Source organism: Mirounga angustirostris, unplaced genomic scaffold (assembly GCF_029215605.1).
Source record: "Mirounga angustirostris isolate CCGP_5_RB_7025 unplaced genomic scaffold, mMirAng1.0.hap1 SCAF_1, whole genome shotgun sequence".
In the NCBI taxonomy this organism is placed as follows: Eukaryota; Metazoa; Chordata; class Mammalia; order Carnivora; family Phocidae; genus Mirounga; species Mirounga angustirostris.
Window position 1 is genome coordinate 145,335,590 of NW_026991709.1, and position 25,530 is coordinate 145,361,119.

A 25,530-nucleotide genomic window follows, 5' to 3' on the forward strand; every position below is an offset into this window, starting at 1 on the left:
GGGACCCGCCTTACGCATCGCGCACACGCACGCACCCACCGGGACCCTCGCCTGCGGGCCGCTGGCTTCTGATTGGCTAGGGCCAGGTGTGGGCGGGACGAGAAGAAGCCGGCTGGACGGGGAGCGTGGGAGAGCGCCAGAAACCGGCTGGAGCCGAATTCCTAGCGTTGTAGGTAAGTGAAGATTGAGGGAGTCGTGGAGCGGACGACACCCGACCGCGGAGCGGGAAGAAGCCAGGCAGCGCTTGGCTGGGCCGAGAGCGCCTTGGGAGTGGTGGCGCCCGCGGGGCTGGGAGGAGGGGGGAGATGCCCGGGTTGAAGGGGGCGAGGTGGAATTGGCGGGTTTCGGGCCCGACCTCGTGGTTCAGGGAAAGTTGGGGGGTCTGATGGCCTTCGGGTGAGGGGATGAAGTAGAAGCTCGTGCAGTGAATCGTGGCCGAGAGGGAAGACTCACGGAGGGGGCGGTAATGAGAGAGCCTTGCAGGGGGCTGGGGCCGACCTCAGGGAGCCGGTAGCGCGGATAGTACCCGGAGCCGGGAGCCTTCCGGAGAGCGGGGCCGCGCGGCGGGTGAGGAGGAAGGGTTGGGAGGGCAAGCGCTCCGGCCTTGGAGTCCCGACAAGGTCACGGGAGGGGGGGGGGCGGCTCGAAAGGTTGAGGGCGTAAAACCACACGACCTTACTCTTCTCCACGACCCCGGGTTTCCTCCTACCCTGGGAAGGTAAGAAGGCCCCAGGCCCTGTATAAAGCATCTGTAACGGAATTTAAATTTCTTCCAAGAAAGCTAAGCCCGCCAGTTAGGGGTTAGAGAACAGCGCGGGTTTAGAATTGGGAGCAGCTGCAATGATTCGGCAGTGTTTCTCGCCTTTCTCTCTCAGATACGGGTGTGGGCAGCACCTAGTTCCTTCTGTCGGGTAATCCCCACCACAGGATTTATACTTCCAGAAGTACCCAGGCACTTTCGAGTTTGACCGGTTTGGATGGAAAAGTTCAGACAGACTGAAGAGGCACCAGGTCCCAGCGTGACGCACAAGTTTGAGTCCTGAGTACCAGGGCATCTCTTAGTTCCTTGTGCCCCAGAAGCAGTTGAAGGGGGCTTCTTAAAATACAGATTCCTTGGGCCCTGCCCCAGACCCTCTGAACCAGAATCTCCAGGGTGGGGCCTTTGCAGCCATTTTAAACAAGCTGACAGGTGACTGATGGAAAATCAAAATTTGAAGTCCTTGCTGTTAGTAGTTCTGTGACCAAAATGACAGGCTGTGAAGACCCTTCAGTCTGTTACATCACCTCATGCTGGGCAGCTCATCTTCCCTGACATCTTTTCTAGGTTCCCATGCATTTGGAAAGGTCTGCAGTAGTATCTTACTAAGTTTAGAGAATAATTAGTGTTTTCAGATTGGCTTTGAATATCATCTGGTCATTGGTGCCTCTTTTTCTACCTGTTCAACTTTTTGGCAGAGATCTGGGTCAATTGCTATGGGCAGATGAGAAAATTAAAGGGAAATCTAGAAGTCCTGCTAGTGAAAAAGATCTGTTCAAAGCACAGTTGAAATTGGTGGATGAGTTAAGTCACTGGGGAAGAAAGTTCCATTTAATTTTAGGCGTGACTTGCATATTTTTTACAATTCAAAGAAAGAAAGGCAGGCTTCTGTTCAGGAATGGATTTTAATATTTTTCAGATTAAATATATTACCAGCAAAAGACTGATGCTTTGGCAATATGTTGTCAATCAGAACAACTCTGGACTGTATCAGGAGATCTGGGTTCTAATCCTCCCCTGCCAGAGATACATTCTTGATGTTGAACAATTCATATAGCCTTTTTCCATCTGTAAAATTGGGCTACTGGCATCGATTGTCTGGGTTGTTATTCTCAAATTATATGATTCATAGTTATTGATCCTGATACATTAAAAGTTAGCCATTTTCAATTTGTGTGGCTGTAAATCATGAATACTTGGGAAACTTTCAGATGGTAATTAGGAAGAGAATTATCAAAATTTTATATGCAAGGAGTGTTATGAATATATAGTATATTAGGTATAAAAATATAATTTGAAGTATAGTATAATAAATCTGTGATGTGTTGGACTTTTTATATTCCTCTTTATTAATTTTATCTTCAAATGCGCCACAAGGTGTTCTCAATCAGAAACAGGTTATCATTAGTCACTGAAAGCAAATAATGACCACATGGTTTCCCCCACACCCTTATTACCCTAAGGATTACTTTCTGAAAACCAGATCAAATCTCCTACCCATACAAACTTCAGAGTCTCTATCATAGGTGAGGAATGGAGATGAGTGGATTTTCTTCTTTTATATACAGGAGAGAAATTGCCATCCCCTTCCTTCCTGAAGGAGGGAGAAAAAACTTCTGCTCCATTGACCAGTTGAACAATTTACACTGATCCAGAGGTGAAAGATTAGAGGAAAGACCACTGACTTTCTTGTTTTTAAAGATAATTCCCAAATGACTTCTTAGTTTAGGAATAATTAAGGCAAAGGAAGAAAACATGCATATATCTGCAAAAGAAGGTGCTAGTTTTATTTATTTTTTTTTTTATTTAAAATATTTTATTTATTTATTTGACAGAGAGATAGAGAGTACAGGTAGGCCGAGAGGCAGGCAGAGGGAGAAGGAGAAGCAGGCTCTCCGCTGAGCAGGGAGCCCGATGTGGGGCTCGATCCCAGGACCCTGGGATCATGACCTGAGCTGAAGGCAGACGCTTAACCGACTGAGCCACCCAGGCGCCCCAAGAAGGTGCTAGTTTTAAAAAGTGGATTGTGTTATATAATAGTTTGGTCTCTTGTGGTTGCAAGGAACTAAGACCTACTCAAGTTATCATTTCTATCATTATCTTCATATCTTCTTTCATAAATAAAATACAAAAATTAAATAAGCACTTAGGTACCTACAGTTTGGCATTTTTCTTACTGACCAGTTGAACTCTACAAATGTGTTTACTTGTTATTGTTTTCACCAAATTTTCCCAAATTAACAATAATTTTAATTGTTGAAATAGATTATTTTTATATTTATTCAACAAATATTTTGTGCTATGCTTACTGCATGCAAAGCATCATGCCAAGCAGTGGAGCTATAGATACAGGCAAGACATGTATGGCCTGCTAACTTCAAGGATTCTAGCAAGAGAGACAATTGAACAGGCATTTATAAGAAAGAATTATTTTAGAGAAAGCATATTTTAGAGACTGCATAATCAAAGCAATGATCATACTTAGAAAGTCAAAGGAGACTTCCAATGAAAGTTAATTAAGAACCTGAAAAATGAGAGGCGTTAGCTAGGAAAAAGTGTCTGAAGGAGATGAAAAGGGAGGAAAAGTGTTAGGCAGAGAAATCAGCTTGTACATAGGCACTGAAGTACAGAGAACATCTTTAAGAAATTTAATGTGATTAGATTATGGGGTTCATGGCCAGAAAGGTGGAAGGAGGATCTGTGATAAACCCTCATGACTTTGAGAAGCTTAAGGTTCGTTTTGAAAGCAACAAATAAGCATATACTCGCCTAAAATAAAATGTTTAATATCTAGTCCACTTATGTAGTTTCTTAAAGGCCAGTCTCAAATATTTCCCAAACCTACTTTAGCTAAAAGATACCACACACTAAATTCAGTTCTCATTCTCTGTTATGCTCTTGGAAGTAATCATACTCTATTCTGTCCCTTTAAAAAAAAAAAAAAAAATCTAATTTTTTAACCATTAATTATTTTAGTGTTTGTTTTAACTCTTCACATATATAGTGAGCGTCCTGAACCTAGAGCTTGTTGAACCTTGTATATAATAAAAGCTCAGTAAGTAGGGGTTTATTCAGTTAGCCTGTAACGGAGTACAAAAAAAGAAGAGAAAGACTAGTTCGAATCTGAGTTTCCTCTTATTTAGCTGTGTGATGCTGTACAACTCTGGATTAAGGTTTTCTTTGTCAGATAACAGAATTGGATTCTTCCCAATGGGGATGGGGGCTGAGAAGGATGATTTCACTTTCAAACTAAGGACTACGCCTCCCTCTAGAGTTGGATTTTCTTTGAGGGTGTTACCTACTACTAACACTCCTGGAATAGCAAAGTGTTGAATGAGAGTTATTATTGAAGGGAGTATGATGCATGATGCACATGAAAAACCCAGAGGTGGAGGTAAGATGTTATATAGGTAGTGGGATGGGCAATTGACTTTTGAAGTTATTGTAACTGACACTAATCAGACTTGTACACTTAATATACTGTGTTTGACTCCCTTCTTTTATCTATGGATCACATTTACGGGCGGTTTAAATCAGCTCAGTGAAGAAGGAAGTATATACATATTTATTGTGACTAAGGTGAAGCTGAATTTATGTTCTCATTATGATGAAACACCTATTAAATAGCTTCCTGTGTAAAGAGAGATGACCGAAAAAGGGAGAATGGAGGTAGAGAATTTTAAGAGGGAGGTCCAGGGAATGTAAGTTCTGTAAGGGAAAGTAGAGCTGAAGCTTAGGAGATACTCATTCATTAAGAAGACCCTGAGGGTTGTTTAGTTTTTTTGCTGCAGTGATGTTAAAAATGCTAACCCTAAGTAAAAAAAAAAAAAAAAACTAAACTAAAACGCTGTATTATGTTCAGTTGAACGTAAATTATGCTTCAAAAGAGGCATTTCTAGCAATAGTGTTTAAAATAAAAGCTTTGTCCCCCTTTTTTTTTTTTTTAAAGATTTTATTTATTTATTTGACAGAGAGAGACACAGCGAGAGAGGGAACACAAGCAGGGGGAGTTGGAGAGGGAGAAGCAGGCTCCCCGCAGAGCAGGGAGCCCGATGCGGGACTCGATCCCAGGACCCTGGGATCATGACCTGAGCTGAAGGCAGTCGCTTAACCAACTGAGCCACCCAGGCGCCCTTTTAAGATTTTATTTGAGCGAGAGAGATTACAGAGGGAGAGGGAGAAGCAGACTCGCTGCTGACTGAGCGGAGAGCCCAATGGTGGGGCTCAATCCCAGGACCCTGAGATCATGACCTGAGCCAAGGCAGCCACTTAACTGACTGAGCCACCCAGGCGCCCCAATAAAAGCTTATTCTTATAAAGAAGTAAATAATGAGCTAAGTAGAAATTTTGGTTATTCAGAACAGCTGTAATCTTTCCCCCCCCCCAAAACAGCCACTTAATGTACTAGGGGAAGCTATTCAAAGGTGAGAACTGAAACCATGTAGCATGTTGGAGTCGATAAGTCAGTCTCAGTTGTAACCAATGAAAACTACACTCAAAAGTGTTTAGTAGGATATTCAACATGTTTTGAAGAGGCAGTAAGGAGTATTGGTTTGGTTTGAGTGAAGTCGTTAAATTAACTAAGTGTGAAAATAGCCAGAAAATCAATGGCTACTATTTTTTTTTTAAGATTTTATTTATATATTTGAGACAGAGAGAATGAGAGACAGAGAGCATGAGAGGGAGGAGGGTCAGAGGGAGAAGCAGACTCCCTGCCGAGCAGGGAGCCCAATGCGGGACTCGATCCCGGGACTCCAGGATCATGACCTGAGCCGAAGGCAGTCGCTTAACCAACTGAATGGCTACTATTTTAATTGACAAAAGTTATTTCGATTAAAAAAAAAAAATTTCACTGTTATCGGCGATGTGGTGCTAAAGAGGAATTGGTTGGGGTGCCCCAGTAGCTCAGTCGGTTAAGCTTCCGACTCTTGATCTCAGGGTTGTGAGTTCAAGCCACATGTTGGGCTCCATGCTAAGTGTGGAGCCTATTTAAACATAAATAAATAAATAAAAATAAAAAGGGATTGGTTGTATGGGATAAACATCAAAACAATGGGGGGGGGGATAAATACAACTCTTCCTAAAAGTAGCTGTGGGTTAAAAATACAGTTAGTTTCTAAAATATACTTTTTAAATTTCATGGATAACACACCACGTATTTATGTGGAAACTAGGAGTATTTTAAATACATCCAGCCATTCAGTGTAGTAGTTGCTTTTAATTATAGAACCTCCTGGAAATTCTCTTTCAGGAGGATTCTTCAGCCACTATGTCAACCGGCACAGATGTTTCTCTTTCTTCATACGATGAAGATCAGGGATCTAAACTTATCCGAAAAGCTAGAGAAGCACCGTTTGTTCCCATTGGTAAGTTTGACATTGATGTTCTAATAATCTGTCTGTTGTAAGCTTTAACTCAGTAGAAGTGTGGTCAACTCATTCATCAAGCACATCTGAAAGCATTTGTTTTCATATATTTTGTTCATATGTTGAAATATGTAAGATTGGCTTGATACAACTCTCTCTATAAAAATTCTTCTGTGTGTCTTCAGAAGCCTTTGTTTATTGACTCTTATTTCAGTGAATGTGTGGGGGACCCCACGACCACCCTCAGTCTCAGTGATTTGCTAGAAGGACTCACAAGACTCAAAAAAAAAAAAAAGCTTACCCTCACAGTTACGGTTTATTACAGTCTCTGCTATGTTACCTGATTCCCTTCAGGGAAGGAAGTAGGACTGAGAGGAAGAGTTCCCTTGGCACTCTTAAAGCACCTACTGGCTCCACAGCCCACATTTTGAAGATGATCTTAACTTTCTGAATCTGCTGTTTGCTACCGATTATGGATTTTGGGTTTTGAGGGGGAAAATTAAAAACTCAGTTTGTATGTTAGTTAATTAATGGTCTCAATGAAACATCTTTGTAAAAATAGTAGAAAGTACACTGATTGATAGTAAAGTCATCTTGGTTCCCTGACCCCATGCATATGACAAACTTGTGACTATTTGTTTTACAGGAATGGCGGGGTTTGCAGCAATCGTTGCATATGGATTATATAAATTGAAGAGCAGGGGAAATACTAAAATGTCTGTTCACCTGATCCACATGCGTGTGGCAGCCCAAGGCTTTGTTGTGGGAGCAATGACTCTCGGTAGGTTCTTAGAGGAAATTTTCAAGTTTGTAATTCCCATTAATAGGTTTTATAAATCAAGGGAGATACTTTTTGCTGACTTTGAAGTAGTTTGAAATGTCACTTACATCTATTTTCACATAAAAATTGGATTAATAGTTCAAGTAGTGACAAAATTTTACTGTCTGTGATACATCTTACCAGTGTTTTAAAGAAAGAAAAAGCAATTCTGTCCATCACAGAGTTTATAATTTCACTGGAGTCTAGATATGTAAATAGGGTTGGTAGTAAGATCCATTATCTGGGAGAGACATAGGACTACTATTTTATTGAATTTTTGGAAGTGGAAAAGTTTGTTGTTTTTTTTTTAGAGAGAGCCTGAGAGGGGTGGGACAGGCTGAGGGAGAGGGAGAGAGAGAATCTTAAGCAGCCTCCATGCTCAGCGCAGAGCCCAACACGGGGCTTGATCTCAGGACCCTGAGATCATGACCTGAGCTGAAATCAAGAGTCGGATGCTTAACCGACTGAGCCACCCAGGTGCCCTGGAAAAGATTTTTTTGATGTAGGTATTACACTCTTTTATTGGCTTTATAATTCGTTGACTTTACTTATTGTTACATAGCAAGAGTGACTCCTTTTAAAGTTGTAAGATAAATATTGATCTTTAAAACAAATATTTCAGTAGTCTGAACTAGTCATACTAGCCTTGAGCTGCTTAGGAACCTATATAAAAAGAATTTCAGAAATTTAAATAGTTTAAGAAGGCAAGAGTATAAGCAGCCTAGGGTCTTGTTCCTCTTGTAAATATTGCATGCTAGGAGGCTTTTAGCTATTTTATGAACTGTTTTTAATTTTCTTAATATCGTGGAAAATATTAAATGTTTAACTAATACATTTTTTTTTTCTTTAGGTATGGGCTATTCCATGTATAAGGAATTCTGGGCAAAGCCTAAACCTTAGAAGAAGAGAAACTGTCTTGGTTTTGTTGGTGGTGCTTGCTTTAGCTAGGCATCTCATACTGAGTTTATATGTTTATGTTGAAAATAAATCATTTGAATGGGTCACACAATAACACAGTAATTTAAATATTGGCTTCCTTTCTTGCAGGCTTGATTTGCCTGGTAACCAAATTACTAGTGACCAGTTAACTAGCTAGGTCATTCAGCGGAGTCAAATTAGAACAAAAGAAACATGTCACTTTTAAATGTACTTGATAGTGGTAAAATATGCTCCTTCTTAAACTCTTCTGATAAAATCAGTTAAAAAGAGGACAGTTTGTCAATCCTGAGTACTCCCAGTTGCTGCAGAATATCACATGCTTTTGATGTTATGTAGGAATCCCATTTAACTTTTTTCTGCCTGTTTTGCAGACTGAGTACTTCAGTTTTTAGGGCTGGTTGGCTCTTAACCCTGTCAGAACAGTGCATGGAATATAATATAATAAGCTTCCCCAAACCGAAAATACATGTATTTAAACCAAACCTAAAAAAGCCGATAACAGCTGCTTAGAAGTAGTATTTATTTCAGAATCATACTTGTAAACGTGAGAATAACTTAACTGTGGATCCCAGTTTAGCTTTTTTTGTAATTGCAGAGTTATATTTATGCTGCTGTTGTATTAGAATAATTTTTAAATGTTATCTTAAAATAGAAATGTGTATTTTAAGTACTAATGCAAAGGTTAGATGAAAAACACTTTTTAAATGTATGAAGTTTGTTTATTTTCTCTGTAAGAATCATAAATGTTAACAAATTACCTATAATTGAAGTGATTAACGATTCATCAGCAAGGTGGTTTGGTCAGACATTATACACAAAGTTTGGTATATTCCAGAATGCTTTATTACACTTGTGAAATTTTCTTGTCTAACCTGAATTTACATTCCATGGTGATAACATGGTAAATGTAGTGTTAGTAAAGTCAGTGAACACATCAATTGCCTTGTATTTATTTCCGTTTGGAAAAAATCAATCATTCCTCAAAGTAACACAAGGATTAAGTTCCAAGAAGAGAGAGAATGTTTTGTACCTTTGGTAGGAACTATGGTTAAAGAATATTTATCAAATAGGAATAATAGTATCTATTGAGTATTTACTATGTGCCACACACTATTCTGAGTGCTTTTCATGTATAATGTCATTTGGATTTCCTAACAACCCTAAGAGGTAGGAACTATGATCCTTATTTAACAGAGGAGGAGGCTGAGGCATGAACAGTGTAAATATCTAACCCAGGATCACATAGCTAGAGAGGGGTGTAGGTTTGGGACTGGAACCTGGGCAGTCAAGTTGTAGATGCTAACAGGTATTAGCAGTGCTGACCTTTGTGAAATTAATACTGGAGTGGCAGCAGTTACCATATATTAATAAAATTAGGCAGGAGGTTACAGCATGGTCTTGACTCACCACTGACTTTATAACTTGGATCAAATCCAAGTTTTCTCAATCTTAGCTATAAAGTGAGAAGTCCTATATAGCTTATAGGTCATTATATGAGTTTGAAAAGTGCTTTAAAAATAAAGCTATTACTAGGAACTATTTTCTCAGGTTCCAGTAGACCTGATAGGAGATCCTGGTAGGTAGTCCCAACAATTGTTTCATGAAGGATAAGCCTTCTGTAGAACAAATTTGGGAACAATTTTCAGAAAATTGTTGCTCTAATAGATGAGTACATTATTGATTTGTTAAACTAAATTACTCATTTGAGAGAAGTTGATCTAGACCAATGCCAGAGGATAGGCCACACAAAAGTGAAGTGTTGAAAGGGTAACTGAGCATTATGTTATTAAGGGTGGGGTTGCTTATTCAAGGAAGAGAGTGGTAAATTAGCTGGATGAATAGATTGGCATCAGATAATGGAAATTCTTAATAGTGGCTCAGGTGGATGTGATACTACATGTTATTAAGTCAGTCCTGGGTTCACAGTTCTGCCACCTACTAGTCAAGTAGCCATGGCTTCCTCATCTGTAAGATAGGGACAGTATCAGTGGCTAAGGGTCGTTGGGAAGATAAAATGTAGTGGTGACTGTAAGGAGCCTGTCATAGCACCTGATGCATAAGTAAACTCAGCAAATGACCGCTACTTCCGTCAGTACTGTGGTAAGCTTGGGAAAGCAGCAGGACCGGTGCGAGGGCCCTGTCCTCACAACTGACAGTCCAGCAGGGAAGGCCATCGTTAAGTGATTATAAAAAAGCATGTTGAATGCTAGGTATAGGTAGCAGCAGTAACATCCAGTGGGGGGACTTAACCCAGGGTTGGAGTCAGAGAAAGTATCCCTCAGGAAGCAATGTTGTACTTTAAAGAGATGGTATGTTGATTTTCACTGAGAGTTTGATTCCTTGGCTTAATGTTATATGTTACTGGGGCATTGGTGTGTGATTGCTTCCATGTCTCCTCTAGTATCTTTGAGGCCATGATGATCTTTTTCATCCAAAGCACCTGGCACTAGTGCCTGGCTCATATAAATATTCAATAAATATTTGTTTAATTGGAATAAGTAGGTTTTGTTTTTTTACATTCATGAGTCTGTCACTGGAGGTTCCCTATTTCTGATGAGCAACAGTGACATCTGGTGGTAAGAGTTGGAACTGAAATCTTCAAAGTACGCTGCTTCCCCGTCAGGATTTTGGAGTAGAGGATCAGTCCCGGCAAGCCTCTTGCCTCACAGTTGAGGAAATGCTACTTGGAGAGTTTTCAGGAACTTGTAATTTAGGCTCTATCTCCATGTAAATCTAAAGCCCGTTGTAACATACTTACTAGGCCAGAACAAAGCTGAATGAATATAAAGTATTTTAAAGTTCTCCTGTGTCAAATGATAGACCTGCCAATTATTATTTATATACCTGATTCTGTTTGAAATAAAGAATTAGCTTTTAGCAAGGTAAATGTTAGAAATTTTTTTCCAAATTAAGCAGTGATAAATGATTCTAGGTTGGAGTTCAGTGTCCACTTGGTCGCCTCAGAGGAACCCAGTAAATAAATAAATAAATAAATGTTCATATCAGCTTTATTCATAATATCCCCAAACTGGAAACAACCCAGAAGTCTTCCAGTGGGTAAGTGGTTAAATAAACTGGCATATCCATACCATGGAAAACTACCCAGCAATAAAAAGGAGCAAATTATTGATACACAACAATTTGGATCAATTTCCAGAGAATTACTCTTGAGTTAAAAAAAAAAAAATCAATCCCCAAAAGTTAGATATTGTATATTTATATAAAAATTTTGAAATGACAACATTTTAGAAAAGACAAATGGGTGGTTACCAGGTTTTAGGGACTGGGAGGTGGGGGAGGGATGCGGATGTGGTTATAAACTCCCAAGAGAGGGATCCTTGTGGTGAAGTATTCGGTGTCCTGACTGTGGTGGTGGGTACGAAAACCTACACGTTGTAAAATTGAGCAGGACAAAATACATCACAAACATGAACACAAATTAAACATGAATAAGATAGGTGTATCAGTGTCAATATTCTGATTGATGTTGCAAAATGTGGTCTGGTGCCACATCTTCGTGAATGTCTATGGAGTGAATGCCTTATGAGGAAAAAATAAAAGCAATTATGAGCTGTCTGGACATTTTCAAATCATGAAGGCCTCGATAAATATTGGGAAAGCTTCCTTGGATCTCCTTTCATAGAAATTTGCCTCCCGCTTCCATATAGCCTGAATATAGTAGTGACTTAAGTTGGGCAGTGTCTTAAAAAAACAAACATACAAGTGTTTTCCACGATGAAAATAAACCATAAATCCCCCAAGCAAAAATAAAAACAGCACTGTAATTCCACCATCCAAATATAACCATTTTCTTTTAATATTTCTATGTATTCCTCACAGTCTTGTTTCCGTTTTAAAAAACACAACTTTATTTAGCAATTGCTATTTTGCGTCCTGCTTTTTTCACTCACCGTCACAACACAACTTCCCCCCATATTTTTCAAAGACATTCTGCATGCGTCACATTTCGTGGTGGGATCATTCACTTTTCAACTCCCTTACAGGACCACTGAATGTGCATCTCTGCCCAAAATGTTCGGCCGACGAAACTTTTAAAGCATACGTTCCAGAATCGGATGGCTGGGCCAACTTTAAAGTCTCAGGCACACGACGCCTTTTTCCACCCAGCCCACCACCCCTATTCCCACACCTCCTCAACCTGGGCCACAAACGCCGCCGTCACTTTTCCGACTCCCGGAGCCCCGTCGGCCTCCGTAGACACGTGGTGACGTCACGCATAGAGCGTTTCTGGTTTCCCTGGTGACGGTTGCCGGGGCAGCGCGTGCAGGCGTCCGGAAGAGGAGACAGAGCTGCTCTGGCCTTAGAAGTGAGGAGCGGAGTGACCGCTGTAAGTGCCGGGAAGGGCGGAAGGTCCCAGGCTGAAGCCCGGGGAGCCGCAGCTGCTGCGGGGGCCTGGACCTGAGTCGGAGCTCACAAGCTCGCCCGGGCGCCTTGCCCTGCCGCTGGCCCGATGCTCACTGCCGGACTGGCGAGCGAGGTCTCTCCCCACGTCATTCTGTGAATCTCCACGTACAGCCTCCTCGCCTCTCCAAACAGACACTTAGTTTCCGTATGGTACAGGAGTTAGTGAGGTGCAGAGGGTGGGTCCCCTGCCCGAAGTCACACAGTAGGTGGCATGGTCAGAACTCCGACCTAGGTCCGTCGGACCAGCACCCTCTTCTGGTTATCCGCTACAGAGCCCTGCTGCACAGTACGGAGAGGCGGAGCGGGAACTAAGGGGCTTGTTGGTAACCACTTCCCGCATATTCCCGACTCAGGGCCAGCCCCCACGGGACCTAGACCCGGACGAGCGAGTCCCCTCAGAGTGGGACTCCCAGCCGGCGAACCAGACATGTGCGCCCCACCCCCACCTCAAACCCGTCCCTCCGTTGATGCGGGCCTGACAGGCAGTCGGTGCACAGGGCTCCCAACTAGGAATCTCTTGGCTTCTCTCCACCCCCAGAACCCCAATCTGTTGCTGGGAATACTCTAGGAAAACATAATAAGAAAGAGAGAGGGAGAAAGAAGAGGGAGGCTGGTGGGGTCAGAGGAGGCTCATGCCTGGAAGGGGCCTCAGCCCTTCCTCCCTGGTCTCTGTCCCCAGTGCTCAACTGCCTCTGGGACCTTTGCTTTGCTACAGGAAGTAGCCTAGTGGGTGGGTGCCCCTCTCCCCATGAGTTAGCTCCAAGTCTTTCCTGAGCCGAGAGTTCCTTCCATGAAGACTTAGCCTTAACTTTAAAAAAAAAAATTTTTTTTAATAGGCTTTATTTCTTAGAGCAGTTTTAGATTTACAGAAACATTGAACAGAAAATACAGAGTCCCTATATACTCCTCCCTTTTCCCCATTATGAACATCTTACATTGGTGCGATACATTGTTACTACCGATAAAGCTATATGTTGTTATAAACTTCAAAAGTCCATAGTTTACATTAGGGGTTGTGTGAATGTGTGTGTTGTACAGTTCTGTGGGTTTTGCCAAATGCAAAATGTCAAGTATCCACCATTAAAGTATCTTACAGAAGAGTTTCACTGCCCTAAAAACCCCCTGTGCTCCACTGTTCATCCCTCCTCCCCTCTCCCCAAACCCTGGCAACCACTGATCTTTTTACTTCTCTATAGTTTTGCCTTTTCCAGAATGTCATATAGTTGGAATCATACAGAAGGTAGCCTTTTCAGACTGGCTTCTTCACTTAGCAATATGCATTTAACTTTCCTTCATGGCTAACATTTTTTTCATGGCTTGATAACTCATTTCTTTTCATCACTAAACAATATTCCCTTGTATAGTTGTACCAGTTTGTTTATCTTCTCACATATTGAAGGATATCTTGGTTGCTTCTCATTTCATAAGCTGCTATAAATATTCGCTTACCAGTTTTTGTGTAGACATAACTTTTCAACACATTTGGGTAAATATGATTGTTGGATCATTTGGTAAGACTATGGTTAGCTTTGCAAGAAACTGCCAGACTGTCTTCCAAAGTGGCTGTACCATTTTGCATTCCCACCAGCAATGAATAAAATCTCCTGTTGCTTCTAACCCTTGCCAACATTTGGTGTTGTCAGTATTTTGGGTTTTAGCCATTCTAGTAGGTGTGTAGTGGTATCTCATTGTTGTTTTAATTTGCAATTCCTAACGACATATAATGTTGAACATCTTTTCATATGCTTATTTGCCATCAATATATCTTCTTTGGTGAGATGTGTATTCAGATCTTTTGCTCACTTTTTAATTGGGTTGTTTTCATACTGTTAAGTTTTAAGAGTTCTTTTGTATATCTTGCATGCAGTCCTTTATCGGATATGTGTTCTGCAGTCAAAGCTTTCTTCCAGACTGTGGCTGGTCTTTTCATTCTCTTAACAGTGGCTTTTGAAGACAGAAGTTTTTAATCTTTTTTTAAGATTTTATTTATTTATTTGACACAGACAGAGAGACAGTGAGAGAGGGAACACAAGCAGGGGGAGTGGGGGAGGGAGAAGCAGGCCCCCCGCGGAGCAGGGAGCCTGATGCGGGGCTCGATCCCAGGACCCTGAGATCATGACCCCAGCCGAAGGCAGTCACTTAACAGACTGAGCCACCCAGGCACCCCAGAAGTTTTTAATTTTAATGAAGTCCAACTTATCAAAATTTTCTTTCATGGATCATGCTTTTGGTATTGTATCTTAAAACTCATTGCCAAACCCAAGACCATCTAAATTTTTTTCCTATATTATCTTCAAGTAGTTTTATAGTTTTTCATTTTACATTTAGGTCTATGACCCATTTTGAGTTAATTTTGTGAAAGGTGTAAGGTCTGTGTCTAGATTCATTTTGTTACATGTGATGTCCAGTTGTTCCAGCACCATTTGTCAAAAAGACTATTGAATTGCCTTTGCTTCTTTTCAAAGATCAGTTGACTCTATTTGTGTGGGTCTATTTCTGGGTTCTCTCAGTTCTGTTCCATTGATCTATTTGTCTGTTCTTTCCCCAGTACCACACTGTTTTAATTTCTACAGCTTTATAGAAAATCTTAACGTTAGGTAGCATCAGTCCTCCAATTTTGTTCTTCTCCTTCAAAATTGTGTTGGCTATTCTAGGTCTTGGGCCTTTTCATATAAACTTTAGAATCAATTTGTTAGTATTCACAAAGTAACTTGCTGGGATTTTGATTGGGATTGTGTTGAAACTATAGATCAAGTTGGGAAGAATGGACATCTTTGTTTGTTTGTTTTGTTTTGTTTGGAAGAACTGACATCTTAACAGTAGTGAAATCTTCCTATCCATGAACATGGAATATTTATTAAGTTCTTCTTTGATTTATTTCATCAGAGTTTTATAGTTTTCCTCATACAGATCTTTTACATATCTTGTTAGATGTATACTAAAGTATTTCCATTTTTTATGTGAATGTAAATGGTGTTACATTTAAATTTCAATTTCTAGTTGCTCTTTGCTGGTATGTAGGAAAACAATTGACTGTTGTTTATTAACCTTGTGTCCTACAACCTTGCTATAGTTGTTTTTTAGTTCCAGGATTTTTCTTTTTGTTCTTTTTTGCTGATTCTTTAGGATCTTCTACATAAACAATCATGTCATCTGAGAACAAGACAGTTTTATTTTTTTCTTTCCAGTCTATAATGGTTGCTTTTCCTCTCCCACTGCCAGAAGCAGGAGCAGATTTTCCTCTGATTTTCACAGTGAGAATCTGGTAGGGTTCCTGGGGGTAAAAATCATAAAAGTATGAGGGCCCCCAAAGGACTAGACTCTTTGGAGTTTTAAAACTGCAAGCTAGTCCACACTGAGCCCTCAACAATTCAATTACAGGTTAGTGTGTCTACTGATATTGACTCTAGTTGTAGGCTTCTGCTCCCAGTAAACTGTGATTCTCTGTATTCACCTGACTCTCCAGTTTTCAGGGAGCACTTTGCCCTGTGACTTCCATTGTCTAATGATTCTGAGTTCCACTAATTTCCAGTTTTTGATTTTTAGTTTAGATTTTTTTTTCTTATTGTGAGGATAGGAATGACAGCTTCTAAACTCTTTACATGTCAGAAGTTCTGCTCGGCTTTAACTTTTGAAACTCTCTGCACCTCCACTTCTACTAAAGTCCAGAGCAAGTAACAAGACCCTGGTCATGTCCCAGAGCACCACATGTAGAAGACACAAATGTTATTAAGATGGATTTTAAAAGAATGCTTGTCTAAGCACTTGTTACAATTACTTATAAATAGCATGTTCACAGATACAGCTGGTTACCAAAGATGGTTGGACTAAGAAAGGCCAAATTCATTCACTTTTCCAGAAATATTTACTGAGCACCTACTGTGTGCCAAATACTGTTGCAGGTTTGCAATACAACAATGAACAAAATAGATTAAAATGTGCTCTCTCGGGTAGCTTACATACTAGTTGGAGAACATAGATGATAAATAAGTAAAATGTTCTGTATATCAGATGGTGAAAAGCGTGATGGAGAAAAATAAATGTGGGCAGGGGAGAGGGATTTCAGGGGATGGAAGCAGGGGAAGGGAATGCAGTATTAGGTAGGGTGGGCAGGGAAGGTATCCCTGAGAAAATGCCCTTTGAATAGACACCTGTCTACCTGTCTGGAGTGGGAGAGGAAAAGTAACCATTACAGGTTGGAAAGGAAGAAATAAAACTGTCTTGTTCTCAGACAACCTGATTGTCTGTGTAGAAAATCCCAAAGAATCAACAACAACAACAAAAATCCTGGAACTAAATATAAGTATCTTGGGAAGAACATTCCAGCAGAGGAACAGCCAGCAGAAAAGTCTGTGAGTTTGATGCATCCTTGATAATGAAAGATGGGTTGGCAGAGGGACCAGATTACACCGGGCCCTATTTTTATGCTGAGGTGGGCATGGTCTGACCTATGTATTAACAGGGTTACTCTGGCCAATGTGTTGAAAAGAGACCATGGGTTTGGGGGCAAGGGCAGATGTAGGGACAGGAATTAGGAGGCTACAATAAGGATCAGGAGGTGGGAAGTGCTCAGGTTCTGGGTATATTTTGAATGTAGACCAAGAGAATTTGCTGATGGATTAGATGTGCTGGGGTGGGGGGAGTCGAAGGCACTGATCATTAGAGGCCTTGCCATTTTTCATTTTGCCACAGAACCTTCACACATGCTGTCCTTTTAGCCCAAATGCTCCTCTTCTACTTAACTCTTACACATACCTCAAGTCTCAGCTCACTTCCTCGGGATTGCTGTCCTGGATTCCCCAGACTATGTCAAACTCCCTGATAGAGACTCTCAACCCTATGTATCTCCTTCAGAACATCCCAGTGATCGTTTTATGCTTTTTAATATGATCATTTGATCAATGTCTGGCTCCTCCACCAGACTATAAGTTCCATAAGAAGAGATCCATTGATAGCTCTCTGTGCAATGCCAATACATATTTGCTGAGTGATCTTTAATCCATGTTCTACAGGACCAAATGAAATCAAGTTGAGTGTCCTGAGTGCTGTTTGCTCTAAGGCCAAAATTGCTGCTGTGCTTCCTTTATTCATTCATGGCACACATGTTAATTTAGCACCCACTGCATACCCATGCTGGCTTATACTGCAGAGACAAGATTCAGAGATTAATGTAACAGTTTCTACCTTGAGGGTAGGTAGAAGGTGACAGAAAGTCTTCCATTCTTTCATCTGGACTTCCCAAAATATAAAGAACAGGCATATCTTTGCTCCTGTTTTTAATGTATACCAACCACATTGTCATGAACTAGTCAGGAATTAGGGAGGGCCAAGAGGTGTTTTTGAAAAATTTAGCTTTGGCATTATTGTTATTTGCTTTTATAAAGTACAAGTTTTCCTTTCTGCTTCATGGGAATCAGCATCCCCAACTGAGATCCATGTTGTCTTTGGTCAAGCGTCTACCTTGATTTGTAATTAAGTTGTTTAGGAAGAGGAGGAAGAATGTGGCCTGGGGCCCATCTCAGGAGGTCCCTGACATCCCCCTTCAGCTGCCCCTAACTACAGCTTCCAGCCCCCACAGCCTCTGCCCTGATCAGTCCACCCTGCCTCTTCTTTGCTCAGACTCACCAGTCTGTCCCCATCCCTACCTGGTAATGTCTGCTCACCTCTATCTGCTCCTGGCCATCTCTTCTTCCTCTGTTGTCCCCTTCCTTCTCTCCCACCTCCTTCCCAGCCTCCTGCTCACCTTCTCCCCACTGTATTTTGTCTATACCCCAGTCTTGGACTCCTGAGGCTCCAGCTCAGGTTGCTCTTCTGAGCTGCAGACCCACCCAGCGTCTCCATGTGGAAAGCCTAGGGAGTCTCAAACTCAGCAGTGCCCAGCACCAGGCTTGCCTGCAGCTTGGAAAATTCTTCTGCCTGGACCCACCATCTCCCCAGCCACTCAAACCCAAACCCGCTAGACTCATCCTCTCCTTCTAGGCTGCACCCTTTCCCCCCATCTCTTCCATATGGCACCATTCCTATTCCCCATTCTCCATCCCCACTGCCACAGCCTTGATTCGGGACCATGTTCCTTTCAGGAAACATCCTCCCAGGTAGGCTCCTTTGCCTTCAGCTTCACAAAATGCAAGTTTGATCCTGTCTGTGCCCTCTGAACATCCCCAGCATCCTCAGGATGAAGTTTAGGCTCCTTACTTGGGCCAGATAAGGCCTTCTTTCCAGTCCCTCCCCAAACCTTTGCCCTGCCCTCTGGCCATTCTGAGCCTTTCTCAGTTCCGCACACTCATCACATTCTCTCTGCAAATGCTCTTCTTCTGGCAGGACAGCCCTCTGCCCCACCACTCCTGGCACCCCTTTTCCCCACCCTAAGCCAGTTTCTTCAGCACTCAGCTTCAAGCTGACTGGGGTGCTGCCTCTCCTGCAGGTCTCCCCAGCTTCTCAGACCACTTACCTCCCCTCATTCTCAGGCCTAGCTCATCTTTAGACTCACCTGGGAAACTTGAAAAATAGACAGATGCAAAACATAAATAAATAAACTAAAAAATAAATGAAAATAGATGCCCAGGCCACAGCCCAGACCAACGACATCCAAATCTCCACTAGTTGCCGGCTTAGCACAGAGTGGGTGCTAATGGCCTGGGGGCTGATGCAGCCCAAAGGTGCCCTGTCAGTGCAGACATGCTGTCTGTCTCCCACAGGCTGGGCTGGGTGGAGGACACCCCATTTCGTATGAGGAGAAGGAGAATAAGAGCTAAACTGTCAGGAGAGCTTCTGTGCCAGGAGCCGTAGCACACACTTGCCATGCATTCCCTCATTTACTCCTGACAGCCCCCCTGTGGAGTATATAATGGTTATCATCCCATTTTACAGATGGGGAAACTGAAGCACAGATATTAATTTGCCCAGGAAACAGTGTGCATCCGAGAAGTACCTGTTCCCCAGTGACTTCAAGTGCACATCAGAAATAGCAAAAGGCTTTACATGTTACTCTTTGTTTATTTATTTACTCAGTCATTCTTTTTTTTTTTTTTTAAAGATTTTTATTTATTTATTTGACAGAGATAGAGAGCACAAGTAGGCAGAGAGGCAGGCAGAGGGAGAGGGAGAAGCAGACTCTCCACTGAGCAGGGAGCCTGACGCGGGGCTCAATCCCAGGACCCTGGGATCATGACCCGAGCCAAAGGCAGACGCTTAACCGACTGAGCCACCCAGGCGCCCCTCAGTCATTCATTTTTTAAGTTTTTTTTTTAAAATTGTAGTTGACACAATGTTATGTTAGTTTCAGGTGTACAATATAGTGATTGGACAAATCTATACGTTATGCTGTGCTCACCACAGTAAGTGTAGCCCCCATCTGTCACCATACAATGCTGTTACAGTATCATTGACTACATTCCCTGTGCTGTACCTTTCATCCCGTGACTTATTCATTCCATAACTAGAAGTCTGTACCTCCCACTCCCCTTCACCCATTTTGCCCATCCCCCACCCCCTTCTCTCTGGCAACCATCAGTTTGTCCTCTGTATCTTTCATTCATTTTTTTCCCCTACATCCTTGAGCACCTGCTACACTCATTCAATGACAGTTCTACAAATAATTGAAGGCCCATTCTCGGCAAGATGCTGAGAATTAAAAAATAAGGCATAAGACCTCTGCCCTTAAGAGTCCTCTTAGTAAAAGGAAGGAATAGAAACAAAGTCATAGATAATTATAATACATTGAGTAAGTTAAGGGACGCCCAGGGGATTCTAGGAGTCCACAGAGTACCCCTAGGGGAATCCTAAAGGCTAAACAGGAGTTTATGGGAAGGAGAAAGGGTCGGGGGGGAAAGCCTGGGAGGAAGGCATCCTAGGAAGGTAGAGCAGCTGAAGCAAGCCTCTGAGATGCCTCCAGGCTTGAGCCTAATGCTCAAGGAGTCACAAACCCAAACATCTGCTGGGGCTGATGGGAAACGAAAGTGGGTGAATCCAGCAGGTGTAAGAGAAAGAACAGCATTTATGAGCAGTGATACCAGGAAGCTGATGTGCTGGCTGCAGCATCTGAGAGTGGTAGGGGTGGTGTTGAGTGGGAAGAGCATAGCCTGCCCAGAGGGAACTCCTTCTGCCCAGCAACTGCTATTCATGCGGGGCTATGGACCCAGCATGGCCAGACCTGTAAACTTTTGAAAAAGAACTTTTGAAAAAAATCTGGATTTAATTGAAATCTACAGATCTTTGAATGTTGGCAACAAATTCAAATCCTCATAGAGCATTCTGTGAAAGTTAAATAAAAATGTGGGATGGACACCACCTTCGGGCCAGCCAGAGTGGCCTCCATGAGTCCTGACAGGGTCTTGGAGAGGTCGGAGCCACTTAGATCTGGTTTTAGAAATGTCCCAGATGGTCATATGTGGTATAGATTAGAGGTACCAAGACAAGACCTGGGAGCTAAGATGGGAATCAGGCAGCCAGAGAGATGGGGAGGCACTAGGAGGATACTGGGGTGAGTAGGCAGGAGATAAGGTGCAGAAGAGGTGACCTTATGATGTGAAAGAGTGGCTGTGGAGGCTAGAGGCTGCCATGTCATGGGGCTGAGTCACTGCAGGCCCAGCAGCCAAGGAAGGCTTTCTGCTGATGGGTCATAAGCATCACTGTGAAGGACAGGAAGCATCTGGGTGTGGGGCAAGATGAGGAGGAAGGGAGTTCCCAGGAGAGACCACCAGGAAGGGGGAAAAAATAGTATTTTGTTCCTACCAATGCATAGCTGACAAAGTATCTTGACACACACACACATACCCCCCCTGCTTTGCATTTGTCCCTCACAGAATATCTGTGGCCTCCCTGTCATCATCTCCTGCTCAATGAAGAGGGATTGAGACCCAAAGAGGTCTAGAAACACTCTAGACTCACACAGAGCCAAGTTCACCCTGAACCCTTGGTGCTATCTCAACTTGGGCCAGTCTACTTGTACAGTAGCCCAGACCAGCATGTCCAACACCCAGGCTGCTCCCTGACCAGTGACCTCAGAATCCCTGAGTGTGGGACCCAGGCACCAGTATCTTTAAAGCTCCCCAGGTGGTTCCAGAACACAGCAGGGTGGGCACTGCTGCTGTATATCCTAGGCACAGCCTCCAAGTTGCTGTTGACACAGAATGATTATTAATAGCGCTCCCTTTCACTCTCCAAGGTGACCCAGTTTAGAAAATGAAGTATATGATTGTCCCTGCTTACAATCTACAGAAATAGGGAATCACAGGATAAACTGATTTTTAAACTCTTTAGTTACATTTTCAAATAATAGGCTCAATAGGGTTTTCTTCAATCTCTAGACACTTTTTCAGGTGAAATTCCCCTAAACTGGGTTGGCAAGCTAAGGCCCCAAAGCCCAAATCCAGCTCACTGCCTGTTTTTGCAATAAAGTTTTATCGGAACACAGCCACACCCACTCATTTCCGGCTTATCTAGTGCTACTTTCTACTACAACAGCAGAGCACAGTACTTACAACAGAAACCATATGGCCCACAAAGCCTAAAATGTTTACTATCTGGCCCTTTACAGAAAAAGTCTGATTTGCCTGTTTATAACATTGAGTCCAGTTGTTAAGTTACATTATATCCCTGGGTGTCCCAAAAGATGGGTTGGGAAATGGAATGACTAAGGTCAACCACGCCGGCAGTCAGCCATGCCTCTGTGACTGACCCCCAATAAAAACCCTTTTGTTTGTTTGTCTGCTTGTTCAATGAAGTCTGAGTGGAGACTTATCTACGGCTGCCACACATTCAGCAGAGGTGTCCAGGGGTTCCTGTAGTTTGAGAGTCCCCAAGACTATCCTGTTTCCACAATTTGATAGAAGCACTCGCAGGACTCAGAAAAGCTGTTATATAGTTATGACAAAAGGGTACAGATTAAAATCAACAAAGGAGAAAGGCACATTGGGCAGAGTCCAGGAGACACAAGGCACAAGGTTCCAGTTGTCCTCTCCCAGTGGAGCCTCAGGAACAGTGCTTGCTTCAGCAATATGCATGAACATTGGCAGCCAGGGAAGCTCACCCAAGCCTTGGGGACCAGGGTTTTTACTGTGGGTCAGTCACACAGGCATGGCTGACTGCCTGCATGGCTGACCTTAGTCATTCAATCTCCCACCTCTTTAGAGATCAAGCTGATACATGGCGTGGCCCAAGGCCCCCATCATAAAATCACATTGCTAGTTAGCATAGACCATCTGGAGTGGCCCAAGTCCCCCAGGTAAAGAAGGGCATTGTTGTCAGGCAGGATATACCAAAGACTTAGAGGTTACCTCCTAGGAGCAGGTCAAGGGTCAAACCTTTCTTTGGAATAGGCAGGGTGTGGACAACCCAGACATGATGAGTTAATTCTTTACTGCATAGTTCCTCTTATGGGCCGGGCTACCTGGTAAGGAATTCCAAGGTAACGCCAGCGCCTCTTTTACTGCAACAGGCTCAAGGTCGGACTGCAGGCTCAGGCCTCAGCGCACCCCAGCCACCTGGGCAGTGCTAACACAGCCCCATGCCTGGTCTCCACCCAGACTTATTAGATTGAATCCTCCAGGACTGGGGCCTAGACATTAGTACTTGTAGATTGTATCCCTAGAGATTCAATACTGAGACAGGTTTAAGAAGCCCTCGGTATGGGCTCTGGGACCACCCCTGTGGACAAGGTGGGGATAAGTACAGTGGAGAGGTGTAGATGCAGGGAGGATGTTCTTCCTAGAGGGTCAGGAAAGGATGTGCTACTTAGGCCGGGCCTGGGGGAACCAGCAAGGTTTAAGTCAGAGGAGGGGGAGATGGAGAGATAGAGGAGCAAGGGGACACTAGAGAGGACAATAGGCTGGAAGGAGAAACAGAGGCTTAATCCCCCAAAGCCTTTAATGCCACCGGACTTGGTTTTGTGGCTAACCGGCATCTAGTGAGGCTCTTTGGTGCTGGGCGTGTCAGGCTCAGAGTTGTGTTTTAAAGAAAGTAGTCCCTTGGCCAATGCAGGCTGGACTACAAGTAAGGTGGGAAGAGGGAGAGGACAGCCAGGGCAGTAGGGACCTGCTGAGCAGTCCTGGGGACAGAACCATCCATCATTAGTTCACCAAATACTCATTTCATGCCTGCTACACACCAGGCCCCATTCTAGGCACTGAGGGCCCAACAGTGAACATCACACAGTGCCTGCCATTGTTGGGCTGGCAGACAGGGAGAGAAGCAATCAACAAACATACAGTGTGTCAGGTAAAGCCAAGTGCTGTGGAGGAAGGTACCACAGAATAAGGAGTGTGGGGAGTGAGAGTAAGAAAACTTTCTACAAGAGAAGAGTGCAGAGGCCTCTCTGATAAGGTGACATTTGAGAGAAGTGAGTAAAGTGGACGTTGGCTGGTGGAGGGGTGGGAGAACATTCCAGGGAGAGAGAACCACAAGTGCAAAGGCCCTGAGGTTGCCATGAGCATGATAGTGAGAGTGGTATCAGTGGTGCCAGAAATATGGGGGCAGATGTGAAGACATTTATGGAGAATCAACAAGATTTATGACTAGTTGGATGGTGGGTGGATGATGTGACTTCGGTTTGGTTTAAGGTAGGGGTGCTTAACACTTGCTACGCTTTAAAATCATGTGGGGACCATTTAAAAATTCCAGTGTTCATGCTCTATTATATTCTGTTTATCTGGAGTTCAAAAGTAAACAAAACCACCCAGAATGTAAGCACATAACACAATTTAAAACTGGGCAAAAAAATATAAATAGACAGATCACAAAAGAAGATATGCAAATGGCCAGTAAGCCCATGAAAAGATGCTCAATATAATTTGATGTCAGGGAAATGCACATTGAAAGCACACTGAGATACTACTACATACCCACTAGAAAGACTAAAATTGAGACTGACTATACTAAATGCTGGCAAAGATGTGGAGCAACTGGAACTCTCATACACTGCTGGTGGGAATGGAAAATGTTACAGTCACTCTAGGAAACAAGTTAGCAGTTTCTTATAAAGCTAACATAAGTTTACCACCTAACCTGGCATTTCCACTTCTATGTATTACCCAAGGGAAATAAAAAAGAACATATGTTCACACAAAGACTTTCTTGTATATGAATGTTCATAGCAGCTTTATTCATAATAGCTGACAATGGAAAGAGTTCAAGTGCCCAATAACAGGTGAGTGTGTGAGCAAACTGTGATATATCTACCCAGTGGGGTACTACCCAACCATAAATAGGAATGAACTAATGATGCATGCAACAACACGGATGAATCTCTAGAAAGTAGTACTAAGCACACACACACACCCACACACACAAACAGCAAAACAAAACACAGAACAAAACAAAAACAAACCACAGACTACCTACCATATGATTCCAATTATATGAAATTCTAGAAAAGGCAAAACCATAAGTGACCAAAAGCAGACTGGAGTTTGCCTGGGATTGGGACTGGCAGGGAGACTGACTGCAGAGGGGCACAGAGGAACTTTTTTGGTGTGAAAGAAATGTTCTACAGCGATGGTGGTGGTGGTTTACACAACTATATGTATTTGTCAAGACTAGTTTTCACACATAAAATGGCATATTTTAGTGTCAATGCATTATACTTCAATAGAGCTGATTAAAAAGAAAGCAAAACTCATCTTTAATGGCAGAGGTCAGAATAGTGGTTACTTGGGGGAGGGGGGACACCTGCCTGGAAAGGGCACAAGATAGCCCTGCTGGGGGACAGGAAGTACCCTATACCTTGATCTGGGTGGTCACCACAGGGATGTATACTTATGTTAAGATTCATTGAGCTGTACACTCAGGATTTATGTACTTTACCATGTATAAATTATACTTAATTTTTAAAAAGTAATGATGTCTGGACCCCACTCCCAGAAATTGAGATTTAATTGGTCCAAGGATGTTGTGCCCAAGCTTTGTTATATTTTAGGGGCTCCTAGGAGAGTCTAATATCCAGCCAGAGTTGAGAGCCACTGTTTTTAGAGACAGAAAGGAGGGCAGTGTTGAGTCTCAGCACTGGGGAGTATTCTGATGCCTTTGCAGTCTGGTGGCACATTCAGGGCTGGGGAGGATGCTCAGCTCAGATTTGGCTTTTAGGGGATTTGAGGGGAGGGTGGGTCTTCTGAGCTTCTATATGGACACCACAAGGCTAAGCTGGGTCCTCCAGACTTGGAGGCTGTAGACAGAGCTGATTTTGTGCTGAGTACTCTCGAGAAATGTGTACTTGGTGGGGTTTGCTT

The 25,530-nt window shown here is 42.8% G+C and overlaps 2 protein-coding genes across 2 annotated transcripts in view; both read left to right on the plus strand.

Moving 5' to 3' along the window:
* Nucleotides 1-18: 18 nt before the first annotated feature.
* On the plus strand, nucleotides 19-8,820 carry HIGD1A (HIG1 hypoxia inducible domain family member 1A). Its single transcript, XM_045903950.3, has 4 exons — nucleotides 19-173; nucleotides 6,009-6,123; nucleotides 6,770-6,904; nucleotides 7,794-8,820. The coding sequence occupies exons 2-4, from the start codon at nucleotides 6,027-6,029 to the stop codon at nucleotides 7,841-7,843; spliced, it is 282 nt and encodes a 93-aa protein (XP_045759906.1). The 5' UTR covers nucleotides 19-173; nucleotides 6,009-6,026; the 3' UTR covers nucleotides 7,844-8,820.
* A 144-nt stretch (nucleotides 8,821-8,964) lies between these two features.
* Nucleotides 8,965-25,530, plus strand: part of CCDC13 (coiled-coil domain containing 13) — a 59,584-nt gene continuing 43,018 nt past the window's right edge. Inside the window, exon 1 of the mRNA XM_045903952.3 lies at nucleotides 8,965-12,230. The gene's annotated coding sequence lies outside the window, so the exon portion shown is untranslated. The remainder of the gene's footprint in view (nucleotides 12,231-25,530) is intronic.

Bases quoted from the DNA above. Each gene is read 5' to 3' on its own strand.
- HIGD1A (XM_045903950.3), top strand. From the start codon at position 6,027: ATGTCAACCGGCACAGATGTTTCTCTTTCTTCATACGATGAAGATCAG. The intron at 6,124-6,769 runs GTAAGTTTGACA...TTTGTTTTACAG, and splicing joins AGCACCGTTTGTTCCCATTG to GAATGGCGGGGTTTGCAGCA. The intron at 6,905-7,793 runs GTAGGTTCTTAG...TTTTTTCTTTAG, and splicing joins TGTGGGAGCAATGACTCTCG to GTATGGGCTATTCCATGTAT.